The following is a 16,249-nucleotide window of genomic DNA, read 5'->3' as shown; positions in this document are numbered from 1 at the left end:
GTGAAGATACTAATTATTCCAGGACTTAGAAAGTCCCTTCTTGGCTAGATAGTACATTTTAGATGAAAGCTGTTCTCCAGCAACAAATGGTGGGAGCCCTGCAAATGATTCTAGCTTATTCCCTTGTACTCTTGGAAACAGGGCAATGTCACTAGAACTGCTGCTGCTGGTACAAACTGGATTGCAGGAGCTGCACTCGTTTCAGCAGCACAACACCAGTGCTCTCAGTCATTGGGCAGGCCCATGCTAACTTTGTTTTTTAAGTAGATTCCATAGGGAAGACCTTCTTCTCAAGAATTAGTTTCATTTTGTGTTCTTATTTGATGGAATCTGAAATATTTACTAGGGAAGAGTGTCCTTTAAAATCTTCCCTTTGTGCCCCCTTGACTAACCTACTGTTCTGTACTCTGTCTTGGAGCCCTAAAGAGTACGCACATTGCTAGAATTATTTTCTCCCTGTACATACCCAAATCAGTCCAGACTCCTGGGTTTTGCCTCCCTTCCAGCAGATGGAGACAGAGAAAGTTTCACAAGCACCACCTCATAACCCGGTGTGCCACTTGCACCTCCTCAGTATTTCTCCGTCTCTATCAGATGGAAGTGGTACAAAACCTGCGGTTCTGAACCCAAGGGAGGGGAAAAAAAGAGAGAGAACGTTTATCCTCCCAGGAGGTTGTCAGATCCTGGTAGGATCAACCCCCTGGTAGTAGGTAGAGGACGAGCAGGGGTTGGGAACCCCAAATTTGCACTTTCTGGGTGCCAGGAGTGATAGCTGGTGGTCCAGCTCCCTCTCCTCCAGCGAGGATTTCTGAGCAACCTCTGCCACCTTGTCTTCAGGAAAGTATTTGGGTTTTTTTAAATTTCCTTGTAATAAAGTTTAAAAAAAAAAAAAAAGAGAGTTGGTTAAAGGTGGTTGATAGCTGAGGCATGCTGGTGTTGGGGCTGCTTGCTTGATCTCAGGGTAAGGTGAAAGGTAGTGATTTGAGGCTAATTTTAGTTTTTTCTTCAGTGTCCCACTCCTGTTTTCCTGCTGTTTGTGGCACCTTCTGCCCAGTCTTCATCAGGCCACGCTATGCCTGGCTCGAGCCGCTGCTCGCATTGTGGAGAGCATCTCTCCCAACTTGTTCAGGCCGATTGATGTTCCCGCTGTTTCCCCAGGGGGGAGGGCTCTTCGTGGGAGTTCATGGCGGCATCAGTGAAGCAGCGCAGCCCCGATCAGGTGCCGGCTTTTCCAGAAGAGGAGGTCGACCTGTTCCTGCTAAGCGCAGAAATGGTGGCCATTTTGAAAACATTCAAGGCAGTTGCAGAGATAGTGGCAGGGGGAGCAGATCTCCCCCCAGTGCTGTCACTGGCTGATTTGAGCCCCGAGAAGGCCTGGGAGGCCTTGGGAGACCAGTCGGGGGAGGATCCTGATCCTCTGAAAGGGGTTCTCGGGGGGAGGTCCCTCTTATTTTTCTTCTGACTTCATTCTCTTATTACACCAAGCAAATTTGGCCAGTAAACACAGGAAGAGGACTTCTTCCAAACATATGCTTTTTGATGGGCCACCCAAGAAAGTGCCCAGGCGCTCAGAGACGCCGGGGGCTACGAGGGTCCAGAAAGTTCAGGGTCCAGTGGTACGATGTATCACAGAGGACCTTTCCTTAGAGGACTCTGACCAGGGCAGATCAGCGGTTGATGATCCTCATGCCATCCCCCCTACTAAAAGGAGTCTGGAAAGATTCCTTCCGTGGAAGGGGATGATCTGAAGGTGGTGCGCTTATTCCAACAGAAAGAGCTGGTTCCTTTGATCCTACATGTCCTAGCAGAAGAACCGAACCAGGATACGGTGGACCCGGTCATGGCAGGTTTGCGGGGTCTGGCCAGGACTTCCCCTTCCATAGCATGGTTAAGCAGCTGATAGGGAGTGGGATACTCCTGAAACCGGACTCAAAGTTAGTAGAGCCATGGATAAGCTTTATTCCTTGCCTGAAGAAACTCTGGAGCTTTTAAGGGTACCTAAAGTGGATACGTTTGTATCAGTAGTTACTTAAAGGACCACCATACTAGTAGCGGGAGCAGTGGCCCTAAAAGATCTCCAGGATAGGAAGCTCGAACTGCACATTAAGAAGATTTTTGAAGTTTCTGCTCTAAGCATCCGGGCAGCAGTATGCAGCAGTTTTATGCTTCGTGCAAGCCTCAGATGGGTGCAGCAGTTGCAGATTGCCAGGGATCTCTCACCCCAGAAGTCTGAGCAGGTGGAACACTTAGAGGCAGCGGTAGCTTATGAGGCTAATGCTTTATACGATCTTATTCACACCTCTTCCTGGATGATAGTGTCTGCGGTCTCGGCTAGGATACTTTTGTGGTTTTAAAACTGGTTGGCGGATGTTTTTGTTTAAGGCTCAGCTTGGAGCGCTCCCCGTTAAGGGCAAACTACTGTTTGGGGAGGACCTGGAGCTGCTGATAAAGCAGCTCGGAGGAGATAAGGTGCATAAGCTCCCCTAGGACAAGCCAAAAGGGCCTAAATGATTTCTACCGGTTTGCTCTCAGTTTCACGGCCAAAGGCGGTTCCGTCAGAGCAGAGCTCCGGGCGCAGGCCAGAGGCAGGCCTCGGCGAGGTCTCAGTCTTGGCCCCATTCCTTTCATGGATGCAGAGCAACCTTCTCCCGTCTCAGGTGCTGGACTTCTTGGGAGCCATGTTTGACACCCCTATGGGGAAGGTGTTCCACCAGGCAGACTGGATCTTCAAATTGATGCAGCAGGTCCGGCATCTTTTGTCACTTCCTCTCTCCAAGGTCTGGGACTATTTGCAGGTCATCGGTTCCATGGCATCCACTCTGGAGTTAGTCCCATGGGCGTTTGCTCATATGAGACCATTACAGAGAGCGTTACTCTCCCGTTGGAATCCGAAGTCAGAGGAGTTTCAGGTCCCATTACCACTCACAGAGTCTGCCAGATCCAGTCTTGGCTGGTGGCTGATTCCGGAACACTTGGGTCATGGAGTGGACCTCGAGGTTCCTCGGTGGGTGGTAGTGACTACGGATGCTAGTCTCTCCGATTGGGGAGCAGTCTGTCAGTCATGAGCAGTCCAAAGACAATGGTCGTCAGAGGAGGTGAACTGGTCTATCAATCGCCTGGAAACAAGAGCAGTTCATTTGGCGCTACAGCTCTTTCTACCAACAGTACACAACCGAGCTGTACGAATCCTGTCCGACATCCGGATGTGGTGCACTTTCTTTGGGGGAGGGCAAAGCATTTGAATCCTCCGGTCCATCCTGTTTGTCCATCCTGGAGCCTTAATTTAGTGCTTAGGGTCTTGTGTGAAGCCCCTTTTGAAACCCTTAAGTGGGCTACTTTAAAGGACCTCACCCTGAAGACAGTGTTTTTGGTGGCTATTTGCTCAGCTCGGAGGGAGTCTGAGCTTCAAGCCCTTTCTTGCAGGGAGCCTTTTTTGCGCATTTCTGATTCTGGGGGTCTCTTAAGACAGTTCCATCCTTTTTACCAAAGGTGGTCTCGTCCTTCCATTTGAATCAGTCTGTGAAACTTCCAGCCTTTTCTCATATCGCTCCAGAGGTACCGCACGCTAGGGAGTTGAAGCGGAGTTGAAGAGGTACTGCACGCTAGGGAGTTGAAGCGTTTCGAAACGCTTCAACTCCCTAGCGTGCGGTACCTTTGGAGCGATATGAGAAAAGGCTGGAAGTTTCACAGACTGATTCAAATTGAAGGATGAGACCACCTTTGGTAAAAAGAATGGAACTGTCTTAAGAGACCCCCAGAATCAGAAATGCGCAAAAAAGGCTCCCTGCAAGAAAGGGCTTGAAGCTCAGACTCCCTCCGAGCTGAGCAAATAGCCACCAAAAACACTGTCTTCAGGGTGAGGTCCTTTAAAGTAGCCCACTTAAGGGTTTCAAAAGGGGCTTCACACAAGACCCTAAGCACTAAATTAAGGCTCCAGGATGGACAAACAGGATGGACCGGAGGATTCAAATGCTTTGCCCCCCCCCCCCCCCCCCAAGGAAAGTGCACCACATCCAGATGCGACGCCAGAGTCCTACTATGAACCTTGCCTAGGAGACACCCCAAAGGGACACCAAGCATCCAAGGTGACCATTGCCCAATGGTTGAAAGAGGCTATTTCTTCTGCTTACATTTGTCATGGTCGGCCTATCCCTGAGGGGTAGAAGGCGCACTCTTTGCACTCTCAAGCCACTTCATGCGCTGAGTGTCAGCTAGTTTTGCCGCAAGAAATCTGCAGGGCAGCGACCTGGAAGACTTTACACACTTTTTTGCTCGTCGCTACCATTTGGACGTCCAGGCTCCAGACATCAACAGCTTTAGCAGCGGTGTTATTCGAGCAGGACTCTCATCGTCCCACCCTGCATAGGGATGCTTTGGTACATCCCAGCAGTCTGGACTGATCCGGGTATGTACAGGGAAAGGAAAATTGGTTCTTAGCTGCTAATTTTCGTACCTGTAGTACCACGGATCAGTCCAGACACCCTCCCTTTAAGGAGGTTTATCACTCAGTTTTTTCTTGAGAGTCCGCTCTGATTGTTTTTTGCTGAAGAAAACAGAAGAAGGCTACATTTTTCTTCTTATTCTGCATTTGGCTTTTTCGTTAGCCAGTTTTGTGCTTATTTCGACAATTTCCTGTTTTGTCTTTTGCTTGATCTGCAATGTTTATCGTTTTCTGCTTCGATACTGTTTATACTGAGGAGATGCAGGTAGCACACCAGGCTAATAAGGGGTGCTCTACAAGTTTTTCTCTGTCTCCATCTGCTTGAAAGGAGGCAAAACCCAGCAGTCTGGACTGATCCGTGAAACTACAGGAACAAAAATGAGCAGGTAAGAACCATTTTTCCTATGGCTTTCCCAAGTCTACCTGGCAAATCACTGGGGAACAATTTTTAACATAATTCCTGTTGAGTTCGATTTTTCAGCTGTTTTAGACTTAAATAGGCATGCTGATTTCAAAACTGCAGTTTTCTTCTATTACGTCAAGTTTTTTCTCTACAGCCTATCTTAGGCCTGGATTTATCAAAATGCACTAAATATCTCATGTGATAGGAAAAGGGGCATGTTTTATGGTAACAAGCTGTTTATCGCAAAGTGCGCTATCTTAGCACTTCGCATAGGTATTTCCGCAAACTGCGATAACTTTTTTGCACTTTGCGGTAAGTGCCAGAATTGTTGTAACTCCAAAAGAATGCTTGGTTGTCATTCAAAAACCTTGTCAAGGACTTTCTTGGAAATACTCGAGCACAGAATTACACCAAAATTGTCCAGAAACTCTTGAATCGCTTCAAAATGCTTCATTGCAACATGAGCATCAAGGTGCATTTTCTGCATAGCCATCTTGCTGACTTCCCGAAAAACCTTGATGCAGTCACTGATGAGCAATGTGAACGATTCCACCAAGATTTGAAGGTCATGGAGGCACGGTATCAGGGTAGATTTATTTATTTATTTATTTATGTAAGTTTCTATACCGATATTAGTGGGAACATCATATCGGTTTACATCAAAAACAAAAGGTTGGAAATTACATAAAACAGGGTCGTGGGGAAGGAGTAAAAGGAACTGTGAGAACGCAGGATAGGAAGTATATAGGAACGGGCAACTTGAGAAGAGTGCCGCAACGGTCCAAAATAAGCATAAAAATTTGTGAAAAACATACAGAGAACTTTATACAATGTTCATGGAGAGAAAGCAGAGGGGAATAGGTTTATTTAAGGATGAATGGGGAAATGATGGGATGTACATATGATGGCTGACTATTGTTGGAGCATCAGGCGAGATTGTCCACAGATTGAACACTGCCAGAAAAGTTATAGGCATAAATTTTTACCTTAATATTTGTTTAATAGCAGAACTTTACTACTTATACACAATTTGACTTACATTAGCAATATATAGCCTTTGTATGAATAAAATAACTCTAAATAAACAGTATATTTAGGTAATTTTTTCTTTTATTTGCTTTATGTACATTTTTTATGATTTTTGGGATAAAGGGAGGGTATTCTGTACCTTAAAAAGTTGATGTGATAGAGAAAAACTGGGGTTATTTTTGGATTCAGATGTCAAAAGTTAGTCAAAAACAAGTGTCAGATCTAACTCAACAAAAATTGTGTTCCCCAGTGTAATGTTTTATGAATTCTTCCTGTTGGAACTTGTCCAATCCACTATGCTAGTCGTCATGACCAAGTCCTCTGGCAACAGATTCTACAGCTTGATTATGTGTTGATTGAAAAAACACTTTCGGGCGGATTTTAAAAGCCCTGCTCGCGTAAATCCGCCCGGATTTACGCGAGCAGGGCCTTGCGCGCCTATTTTCCATAGGCCGCCGGCGCGCGCAGAGCCCCGGGACTCGCGAAGTCCCAGGGTTTTTTGGGGTGGGCATGTCGGGTAAATAATCATCTTTAATATACCTGTTCCTTCCCATTCGTGATTTTATAAACTATCGTGCCCCCTCTCAGCCATCTCTTTTCTAAACTGAAGAGCCCTACACTGCATAGCTCTTCATCATAGAAGAATCATTTCATTCCTCTTATTTTTGTCGTTCTCCTCTGCTCCTTTTCTGGTTCTGCTATATCATTTTTGAGAAGTGGCGACCAGAACGGCACACAGTACTTAATCAAAGTGAAGTTACCCCATGGATTGATACAGAGGTAGTATGATATTTTCTGTTTAATTATCCATTCCTTTTTGGATCCTTCCTAATATTCTGTTTGCTTTTTTGACCACTGCTGCACACTGAGCTGAGGATTTCAATGTATTATCCACATGACAACCCAGCATTGTCATCTTGCTATCCATTTTCTTTTCTTACACTTACCTTATTCATATCATATTTTTCTGGTTCCCACAAAATACTTCTCATTGGTTTCTAGGTTATTTATATTTATAAACCACTTATCTCAAAAGGCTTAAAGCGGTGTACAAGCCAGTAAATAATTACAAACATGTTAAACAAGAAAGCCAACAAAATTACAATAAACATAAAATACCAAAGATTAAACAATCCTAGCACTGTAAAAAATTTTTAAAAAATTCTAACAGCATATGAAAAAGATTAGATTTTAAATGGAAGCCTCAAATAACCTGCAAACCAAAAGCAGCCATAAATAATCAAGCTTTACATATTTACAAATCATGTAAATATGATTCTCCAAATCACTTTTGGCAAAAAATGAGGGCACAGTCCAAAGTTGTACCACTCCCGAAGTCATACGCAGAGAAGGCTCACTGCTAGAAGCAGCCTACAGCTCAGAGACCAGACATGCCAAACCGATTGCTACCAGAAAAAAAACTGTCTTCAAGGTAAGCAATCACAATGAAAGAGCACACAGCGGCTAAAAAGTTGGACCTGCCGAGAACTCCAGGAGTAAGCAAGGTCCCACAGATGCACCAGAAGCCTGTAGCGAGGGGGCAAAGATGCTTAACTACCTTCAAAAAACAGGATATGCCAGGATGGGAAGACAAAGGCCCTCCATTGCCTTTCCCTCTATAACAAGCAAGAGTTGCAACTTGAACTTTCAGGGTGATAAGGGTCAACCCCTTATGCAAGCCATCCTGTAAAAATTCCAAAATTTAAGGAATATCCATTTTGAAATGTTGAGAACTTACTCTAAGAAGATTAGGCCTCAAAAACACTCCACCTCTAACATAGGCTAGAGAAGTAGAAATATTTTCTGGCCCGAAGTAAGGTGGTAATTACAGCAAGCGAATAACCCCGCTTCAACAACCAAGCCCTTTTGATGGCCAAACTTTAAGACAAAATCGATCCAGATCCTCATGTAGAATGGACCCCTGCCACAATAGATCCTTCCAAGACGGAAGCCTGAGGGGACTGCCCACCAGCAGTCTCTGGAGATAAGCATACCACAGCCTCCGAGCCCAATCCGAAACCACAAAAAGGGTGGTGTTGCATTGACTTGCAATCTGCTTATCAGAGGCAAGGGTGGAAACGCATACAGCAGGGGGCCGCACTTTGGGGGCAGCACTTTGGGGTCCCATCTGTGACTGAAAAAGCATGGAAACTTGTTGAATGTTGCCAACAGGTCTAGGTCCGAAAGGCTTCGTCTGCCAACTTCCACCCTGATGATTGATGAAAGTCACCATTTCCACATTGGCTGACATTATTCAGACAGCCCAAACCTCTAGACGCTCAGAGAACTGCAAGCACACTAACTGAACCGCCCATGCTTCCAACCTGTTGATGTTCTACTGCTGCTCCTCTGCAGAACAGTGACCTTGCACCATCAACTCCTGACAGTGAGCCCCCCCCCCCCAAGTCTGTATTTGTCGTGAGTACCAACCAATCCGGCATCTCCAAGGAAACTCCCTTCCTGAGATGATCCACCTGTGACCACCAGTTCAACTGAGATCTCCCCTCCAAATGGTAGGAGCAACCTCACTGCATAGTTCTACAACTGCGGGTTCCAGCGGGAAAGCAACATGCACTGAAGAGGTCACATATGTGCCCTTGCCCAGGGAACTACTTCCAAAGTGGCAGCCATCAACCCCAAGAACTGTAGGTAAGACAACACACTCGGGCAAAACGTTCTCATCAAGGTTTGAACTCGAGCCATCAACCTTTGGATTTGAGTCTCTGGCAGAAACACTCTGCCCTGCTTTATATTGAAGTAAACTCCAAGATACTCCCGAGTCTGAGTCAGCTGCAAATTGCTGTTGACCATGATCAACACTCAGCCTAGTTCCTGTAGTACCAACCACCTTGCAAGAAGCACAAAGACTCTCTTCACTGTCTTGGTTCGAATCAACCAGTTGCCCAGATAAGGGCACCATGACCTTGGAAAAGGTCCTAGGTGCCATGGCCAGCCCGAAAGGCAAGACCTGAAACTGGTAATGACGATCTAGAATGGCAAACCGAAGGACCCATTGATGTTCCCGGCGAATGGGGAAATGCACATATGCCTCCGTCAGATCCAGAGACACAAGGTATTCCCTGCTTGAACTGCCATTATGACAGATCACATAAGAACATAAGAATTGCCATACTAGGTCAGACCAAGGGTCCATCAAGCCCAGTATCTTGTTTCCAACAGTGGCCAATCCAAATCACAAGTACCTGGCAAGTACCCAAACATTAAATAAATCTCAAGCTACTATTTCTTATTAATTAATAGCAGTTTATGGATTTTTCCTCTAGGAACATATCCAAACCTTTTTTAAACTCAGTTACACTAACTGCTGTCACATCCTCTGGCAAAGAATTCCAGAGCTTAACTATATGCTGAGTGAAAAAGAATTTTCTTCGATTTATTTTAAATGAGCTACTTGCTAACTTCATGGAGTACCCCCTACTCCTTCTATTATCTGAGAGAGCAAATAACTGAATTACATTAACTTTTTCAAGTCCTTTCATGATTTTGTAGACCTCTATCATATCTCCTCTGAGTCGTCTCTTCTCAAAACTGAACAGCCCTAACTTCATTAGCCTTATTTAACTGGATTAATCTGAAAAGCACTGCTTGTCCATCTGAGTAATGCTTTTCAGACTGATCCAGCTATGTAAAATAGCCGGATAAGTCTTTAAAACAAACAAAAAAAATAGCTCTACGTAGACGGATAATTCTGAAAATGTATTACCTGTCCAACTGAGTCAGATAGCCGGATACATCTAAAAGCTATCTAATTTAGCTGGATATGTAGCGCTTTTTAGACTTATCCGGCTATCTGACTTATGTCTGAAAAAACCCTATTTATCTGGCTATTTTATTTAGTTGAATAAGTCTCAAAAGCACTATTTCAATGGACAATGCTTTTCAGACTTATCCAGCTAAGTAGCGGCTTTGCTGCTACTTAGCTGAATAAGTGATCGGAATACTTAACGGAATAAGTGATTCTACTTATCTGGGTAAGTCCGAACTTGTGCAGTTTTACATATGTGAGCATGTTTGCTTGCATACGTAATCAAATTATATAGCCTGGCAAATTTTGCATTGGCTTTTTACTCCTGTTTTACTGAGTATTTTTTTTCAGTGCTAACACCCTTGTTACATATTGGGCTTATATTAGTATTGAAAAGCCCATGCTAGGGTCAACACAGCTTATTACATCAGCCCCTTCATGTTGAACTTTGTCCCAACTGGGAAACTACCCTATAAAATCTTCATCTGTCTGCCCTCAACCTCAAACAAATTTTTAACCATTAATTCAGTTTCATCTAGCTTTCTGTCACAGATAGTAAAGCACCCAGTAACTCTCCAGCTCACTTTTCATGTACCTCCAACACCACCTACACTTAGAATCATTGTGGGGGTTTTTTTTAACCTTTGTTATGTATAGCAAAACAGGGAGTTCAGAGTACTTTGTGATGACATCACATATTCTGAAAACTGTTCTGCAATTGGTCAGTAGCCATATTTCTATAATAAGCAAGTTTTTCTACTAAAGAAAGAAATGTACACACAGCTTGTTATCCGCTGATCCTGTACATTTTATATAATCACATTTGTGCCGTTTTAATGTTTTTCTTTCCACAGTACAAGAAAGAGAGCCCACCATCAAATGGAAAAGCAATTTATGAATTTCAAAGAACAAAACCTGTGCAGCACTCAAGCAGCTAAATGAACTTTGTTCTTAGCAAAACAAAGAACAAGCAACTTACCTTTGTTACAGAGATTGATTCAACACTTTCCATTTGCACAGGCATACTACATAAAAGTGTTAGAAGCATTTTTAAAACTAGACCTTCGTTTGGTCAGAAAATAAAAATAACCATACTGTAATGTTTTCTTAATTCCAAAAATTAATTTTATTTTATAGAGGATAATTTTAAAACAAAAATTAGAAAAAATGGAGAGGGAAACAATAATTCTCCCAAAAAAATTAATTAAAATGTTTTTTTTGTTTTTAAAGAAAACATGTAATCTTTTGAGGAGAGACGGTATCAGGACAAGGTGCCTATTTTTAATCCACTGTCTCTCGCCCGCAATGGGCCTTAGGCAGTATCAGCCCCACCGGCACTACAATTATAATCATCTACCGTCTCCCTAATAGAATATTTTTATTACTAATATCTATACCTTTATTTCTCGTTCGCTAATTACAAAAACCACATATCTTTGTTGACAACCTAACTATTTCCTCATATATCTCCCTTACCCTTATGATTATGTCTGATGATTGGAGCTAGTATTTGGTATTTTTAATGTGGGTTATGGGTAAGGGAGTTATATGAGGAAATAATTAGCTTGTCAACAAAGAGATGTGGTTTTTGTAATTGGTGAACGAGAAATAAAGGTATAGATATTAGTAATAAAAATATTCTAAGAGGGAGAAGGTAGATGATTATAATTGTAGTGCCGGTGGGGCTGATACTCCCTAAGGCCCATTGCGGGCAAGAGACAGTGGATTAAAAATAGGCACCTTATCCTGATACCGTCTCTCCTCGAAAGATTACTTGTTTTCTTTAAAAACAAAAAAAAACATTTTAATTAATTTTTTTGGGAGAATTGTTTCCCTTTCCGTTTTTTCTAATTTTTGTTATATTTGGGGAGGAGTTGCTTCTGTGTTTGTGATTTTTGGATCGGGAAATTTTAAAAGCCATATCTGTGGGTAAACCAGTGTTTTACCCATGAAAATGGGCTTTTAGGAAACTGCTCGCCTCATGTGCAGGTAAGCTTCTGCATGCATCGTCACTACACAAGTAACTTTAACTGCACTGAGGCGAGACAACCTCGGGGGTGAGGTGGGGGAGAGGCTTGCACGTAAGCACACATTTTGGAGATTTCATGTACATATTTTTTTTCCTCAGAACTTCTTTCCTCACAAATTAGCTGGTGTAAATGTGTGTGGGTAGTTTTCCTGGAATAATTTTCAAAGTGTAAATCTGGGGGTAAAAAATACCCATGGACTCTGTAGGAATGTGAGCAGTTGGAAAATGACTTTTTTAGTGTATTGTGATTTTACTGATTCTCACTGAAAATCCCAAAGTCAAACTATTCTTTGTTTGCTAACACTGCACTTTCCACAAAAGCATGATAAACAATGTTAATAATTGCTGCCTTTGAATCATTTCCATAAATCCTGATCCACAAAAGCAGCAACAATTATGGGAAATGCAGTTTCACTCGTATTCAAAAGTCTGAATTTCTGAGTTGAGATGTATGTGAGTCTGGCCAAACTGTCAGCATCTTGGGCCATTTCAATCCAAACAATTGGCCCAGCAATATGTTCTGTGAGTTTTGTGATTGTGGATGTGCCATGGGTGCAAATGTTAATGTGCTGTATGCATATATGCTGCGATATTCCTACAGTCCTGTGTCTACGTACTGCCTCAAACATTTGTTGTGATGCTACACTACTGATATTTTGTAAAAGACAGTGCACTTATTGGTGTGTAAGATGTGAGCGAATAAGTGTGAGAGAGGGAACCTGCTATTGTGAATAAAAGGAAATGCATGCTTACAAGAGAATAAAATAGATGTATTGTATGTTCTTTAGGGGCAAATAGATATTAAGACATGCCTAAGCAGTTTTTAAAAGCTCTGGGAAAAGTAGCAGTAGCGCTTTGAAAATTATTTTACCTAAAGTTTTGTAAACTCTACCTAATATTTACAAATGGGGGAATATTGCTAAAAATTTAAAGTGTCAAATTCACTCCCTTATAGGATCATGAAAATGACATGTTTGTGGCAGTGCTAAGTTCCAGACTTTGACCAGCATGAAGCAAAACTAAATATCTGACTTTTTTGGCTTCTGGAAGACAAAAGCAAAATGATGTGGGGGACATAGAAACATAGAAATGACGGCATATTTAGCAGGAAAGCTTAGTAGACAACTTATCCGGCTAAAGTAAACCGGATAACTTGTCCTGGATATTCAGTGGGATAAAGGTTTCACTGAATATCCCCAATTAAAGTTATCCGAGTAACCATAGCCGCATAACTTTAAACATAACCAGATATTCTTTTGAATATCACCAGTTATGTATAAAGTTATTCAGCTATAGTTAGCCGTATAACTTTAGACTTAACCAGCTATATGATCATGGGCGCCTCCTATCGCGATCCAGGACCAGCGTGTTGCGTTGGAGGTGGATCCTTGGGCCGAGATGGGGTTGACGCAACCATCGGCAGATGGAGTGGGCTGAAAGGCAGAGGCCGCTGGAGCTTCACCTATACCAGACCTCGTTCCCCGTGGGTTGAGCCTTTGGGTGCCGGGGCCAGCAGGACTTAGGTGTGCCTCTGCGTATATGTGCAGGAGAAGTAGGTTCAGCCTAGAGACAGCAGGCAAGGAATAGTACAGTTCTACTTTCGACTGGATAATGTCCTGGAAACTTGGGCGCCAATGGAACGAAGGCAGACAGAGGGCACTCGAGCAAAGGTAGGCTGAAGCCTGATGAATCCATGTCCAGGAAGTAGACAGAAGAGGCATCCAATGGTAGGCTTGAGTCAGGGCTGGCAGCAATCCAGAGGCAATGGCAAGCAAGGCTAAGGTCTGATCATGGAGATAGTCAATAGCATAGTCGAGCAAAGCTGAGGTCTGATCATGGAGATAGTCAATAGCGTATCCAAGCAAAGCTAGGTCTGATCACGGAGATAGTCAATAGCATAATCCAGCAAAGCTGAGGTCTGATCAGGGAGATAGTCAATAGCGTAGTCGGGTGAAGCGGAGGTCTGGGCCTGGAGATAGGCTGGAGCGTGGTCGGGCGAAGCAAAGTCTGTGTAGTCAATCCGAAGCAGAACAGGAACAAGGAAACAGGAACCAGGAACGACAAGGAACAGGAACACAGGGAAAAGACAAATCTCTTAGTAGTAACAAGTACTCGACCAGCGAGGAGACCTGTTGCAAAGGCAACGCGATGGAGCGGAGCCTGAGCTTAAATACTGTGAATAGTTTGACTTCATCATCCGGGGCCGCGGCTAGGTTCCCGCCGCGGTCCCTACATAAGGATCAGTGATGCGCGCGCCTAGGGAGGGGCGCGGCGCGAGTGGTGGCGTCTCCGCGGGCCACGCAGAGAGGACTGAAGAGTAGTGGCATCAGGACCAGGAAGGCTGGAGACTGTTGCAGGGCCAGAGGCGCTGGGGGAGGCCCAAGGACAGAGCTGGCGGCCCACTGCTGCCAGTGAGGAGGAACCACAGACTAGAGTCCTTGTAGAAAGGTGAGAGGGCCATGCCGCGGGTTTGCCGCGGACGGCACACGTAACACAGCACTTGCTAGCCAGCTATGATGGGAAGCCTCCATCCTAGTTACCTAGCAAGGGCAGAGGTGTAAGCGGAAGCGCCGGTCCCGGATAGCAGTAGGAGGCTACCGTGATCCTGGAGACCAACTTCTAATAAAGGTATGGGGGTGGGGGAGGAGCGTAGAAAGGAAAGTGTTGGGGGGGAATCTGGAGCCCGCGGGATTTCATTTTTTAAGTATAAGGGGAAGTATGAATAAGGGGGTAAAGGAGGGAAGACTCCCGGCCCCGATAATTTTTTGTTAACATTAAATGGGCCATTTTGGGGCGAGGGAGTGGGCAAGTTCAGCCCCATAGGGCCTTTGCAACTTGGGTGGGAGGGAGGCGGTGGACAGACCGCGATGTGAGGTCTTTGCATTTTAAATGGAACCTTACTTAACTGGATGTATTCTTTTTTAAATATATCCAGTTAAGTCTAAAGTTATACTGCCCCACGAGGCCAGATAACTTTAGACCTGCTTCCGAGCAGGTCTAAAGTTATGTGGCTAAGTTAGCTGGATAATGAGACCCCTCTCTGGAGCACCCACAAAATGCTCCTTTTATATCTGGCTCAATTATAGCCAGATAACAGCACATCTAGCTATAATTTAGCCAGATAAGAGGCTTAACATGTCTTCCCTGTACATGCCCAGATCAGTCCAGACACCTGGGTTCATCTCCCCCTATCAGCAGATGGAGACAGAGAAAAAAACCTCGCTGACACCGTATCTAAGCAACCGTGCCACCTGTAGCTCATCAGTATTTCTCTGTCTCCAGCAGATGGCAGAGGCTGTTAATCCTGCAGTTCTGCAGTTGACTAATTTTTTTCAGCTAATTTTTTTCTTTTGAGCCTTCCTCCCTGGGGGTTTCTTTTATTTTATTTTAAAATCCTTAGGGTTCTTCCCTGTCCGGTTGAGGCGGCAGAGCCAGGGGTTGGTACCTTGTGTGTGCTTGGTCTTGGTGCCCTTGAGGTGTAAATCTGGTTGTCCAGATCCCTCCCTTCACGAGGCCCCTGAGGCGACTGCGGGCTCTTTACAATACTTTTTTACAAGAATGTTTGGCTATTTTTGCCTATTTTTCAGGGCAGATTGTTCATTTTTAACTAAAGCTAATTTGAAAAAAAAAACCTATTTGCACCCACCAGAGCATGCTCTACAGGCGAGTGACTTCCTCCCCTTAGGAGATTTTTGTGGGGCTCTGGCTGTTTGTTTGGGGGACCTTTTCTTCTCTCGTGGTGAATACCTTCAGAGAAAGGATTTTAATTATATCTCTACCTTATGGCTCGCGGCAGGGCATGCCATTCATGCAGCTCTGATTCTTCCCGGCTTAATAGGTTATGCGCTAACTGTGCCTGACGGTGGGGAGGGTTCGTCTGTGGCTCCTTCTCCCACTACCCAGCGTTGAGTATCATTGTCTTTTGGATTGGCTGCAACTTCTTTGTTAACTCACCCCGCCGGCGCGGGAACGGCAGCCATTTTGGATTTTGCTGCGGCAGTTCCCACATCGCCGGGGGAGCGGGGGAGGGTCCTCATCTCTGTTTCCGGCCCGTTCTGGGTTGGGGAATGAGCAGGGAGGGCTAGAAGGGGAGGAAAGCTCTGGTTTGCCTGTTTTTCAACCAGACCATGCTGGTTTGGGTGCAGGGAGGCTTTTCTCCACAGACTTTGTTTTGTTACTTCATGATGCCTATATGACCAGACAGAAAGCGGCTTGGGGGATTACACAGCCGCAGATTCCACCAGTCCAGCCCACTGAGGGTCCTTCGGGGGGTCCCAGGAGGTCTCCTATGCCTGATAATAGGGTTCCCTCAGCACAGGGCTTGATTTTTCACCTGCAGGGTGATGCAGCTGGGGCGGTTGATCTGGACGACGCTATCATAGCTGCTGGTGGTACTGGTTCAGGGTCTGGCCAAGCTCCCCTAGTGGCTCCAGTTACTCTAGCTACCGAGGATGCGGGTCAAGGGGATGACCCGGTCTCTTTTATTCATGAGGCAGAGGATCCTAAGTTTGTCCACCTTTTTAAAAGGGAAGAGCTGGAGGTTTTGCTTCCCTTGGCTTACCAGGTTCTTGGGGGTTAAAA

General features: G+C 44.7%; 1 protein-coding gene across 3 annotated transcripts in view; it reads left to right on the top strand.

Moving 5' to 3' along the window:
• Positions 1-10,854, top strand: part of LACTB2 (lactamase beta 2) — a 56,702-nt gene extending 45,848 nt beyond the window's left edge. The window contains exons 8-9 of one of the 3 annotated variants that reach the window (XR_003854841.1): positions 10,494-10,613; positions 10,731-10,832. Coding sequence is in view for 2 of the 3 variants with exons in the window: in XM_029591448.1 (XP_029447308.1) it covers positions 10,494-10,537 (44 nt within the window). In the remaining variant the exon portion in view is untranslated. Of the gene's footprint in view, positions 1-10,493 lie in introns of all 3 variants that reach the window. The other 2 variants (XM_029591448.1, XM_029591449.1) reach the window with 2 other exon arrangements.
• The last annotated feature ends 5,395 nt before the right edge of the window (positions 10,855-16,249 follow it).

The sequence above is a fragment of the Rhinatrema bivittatum genome, chromosome 2 (genome assembly GCF_901001135.1).
Source record: "Rhinatrema bivittatum chromosome 2, aRhiBiv1.1, whole genome shotgun sequence".
NCBI classification, from domain to species: domain Eukaryota; kingdom Metazoa; phylum Chordata; class Amphibia; order Gymnophiona; family Rhinatrematidae; genus Rhinatrema; species Rhinatrema bivittatum.
Note: the sequence above shows the minus strand (reverse complement) of the source record. Positions and strands in the feature narration are given on the sequence as shown.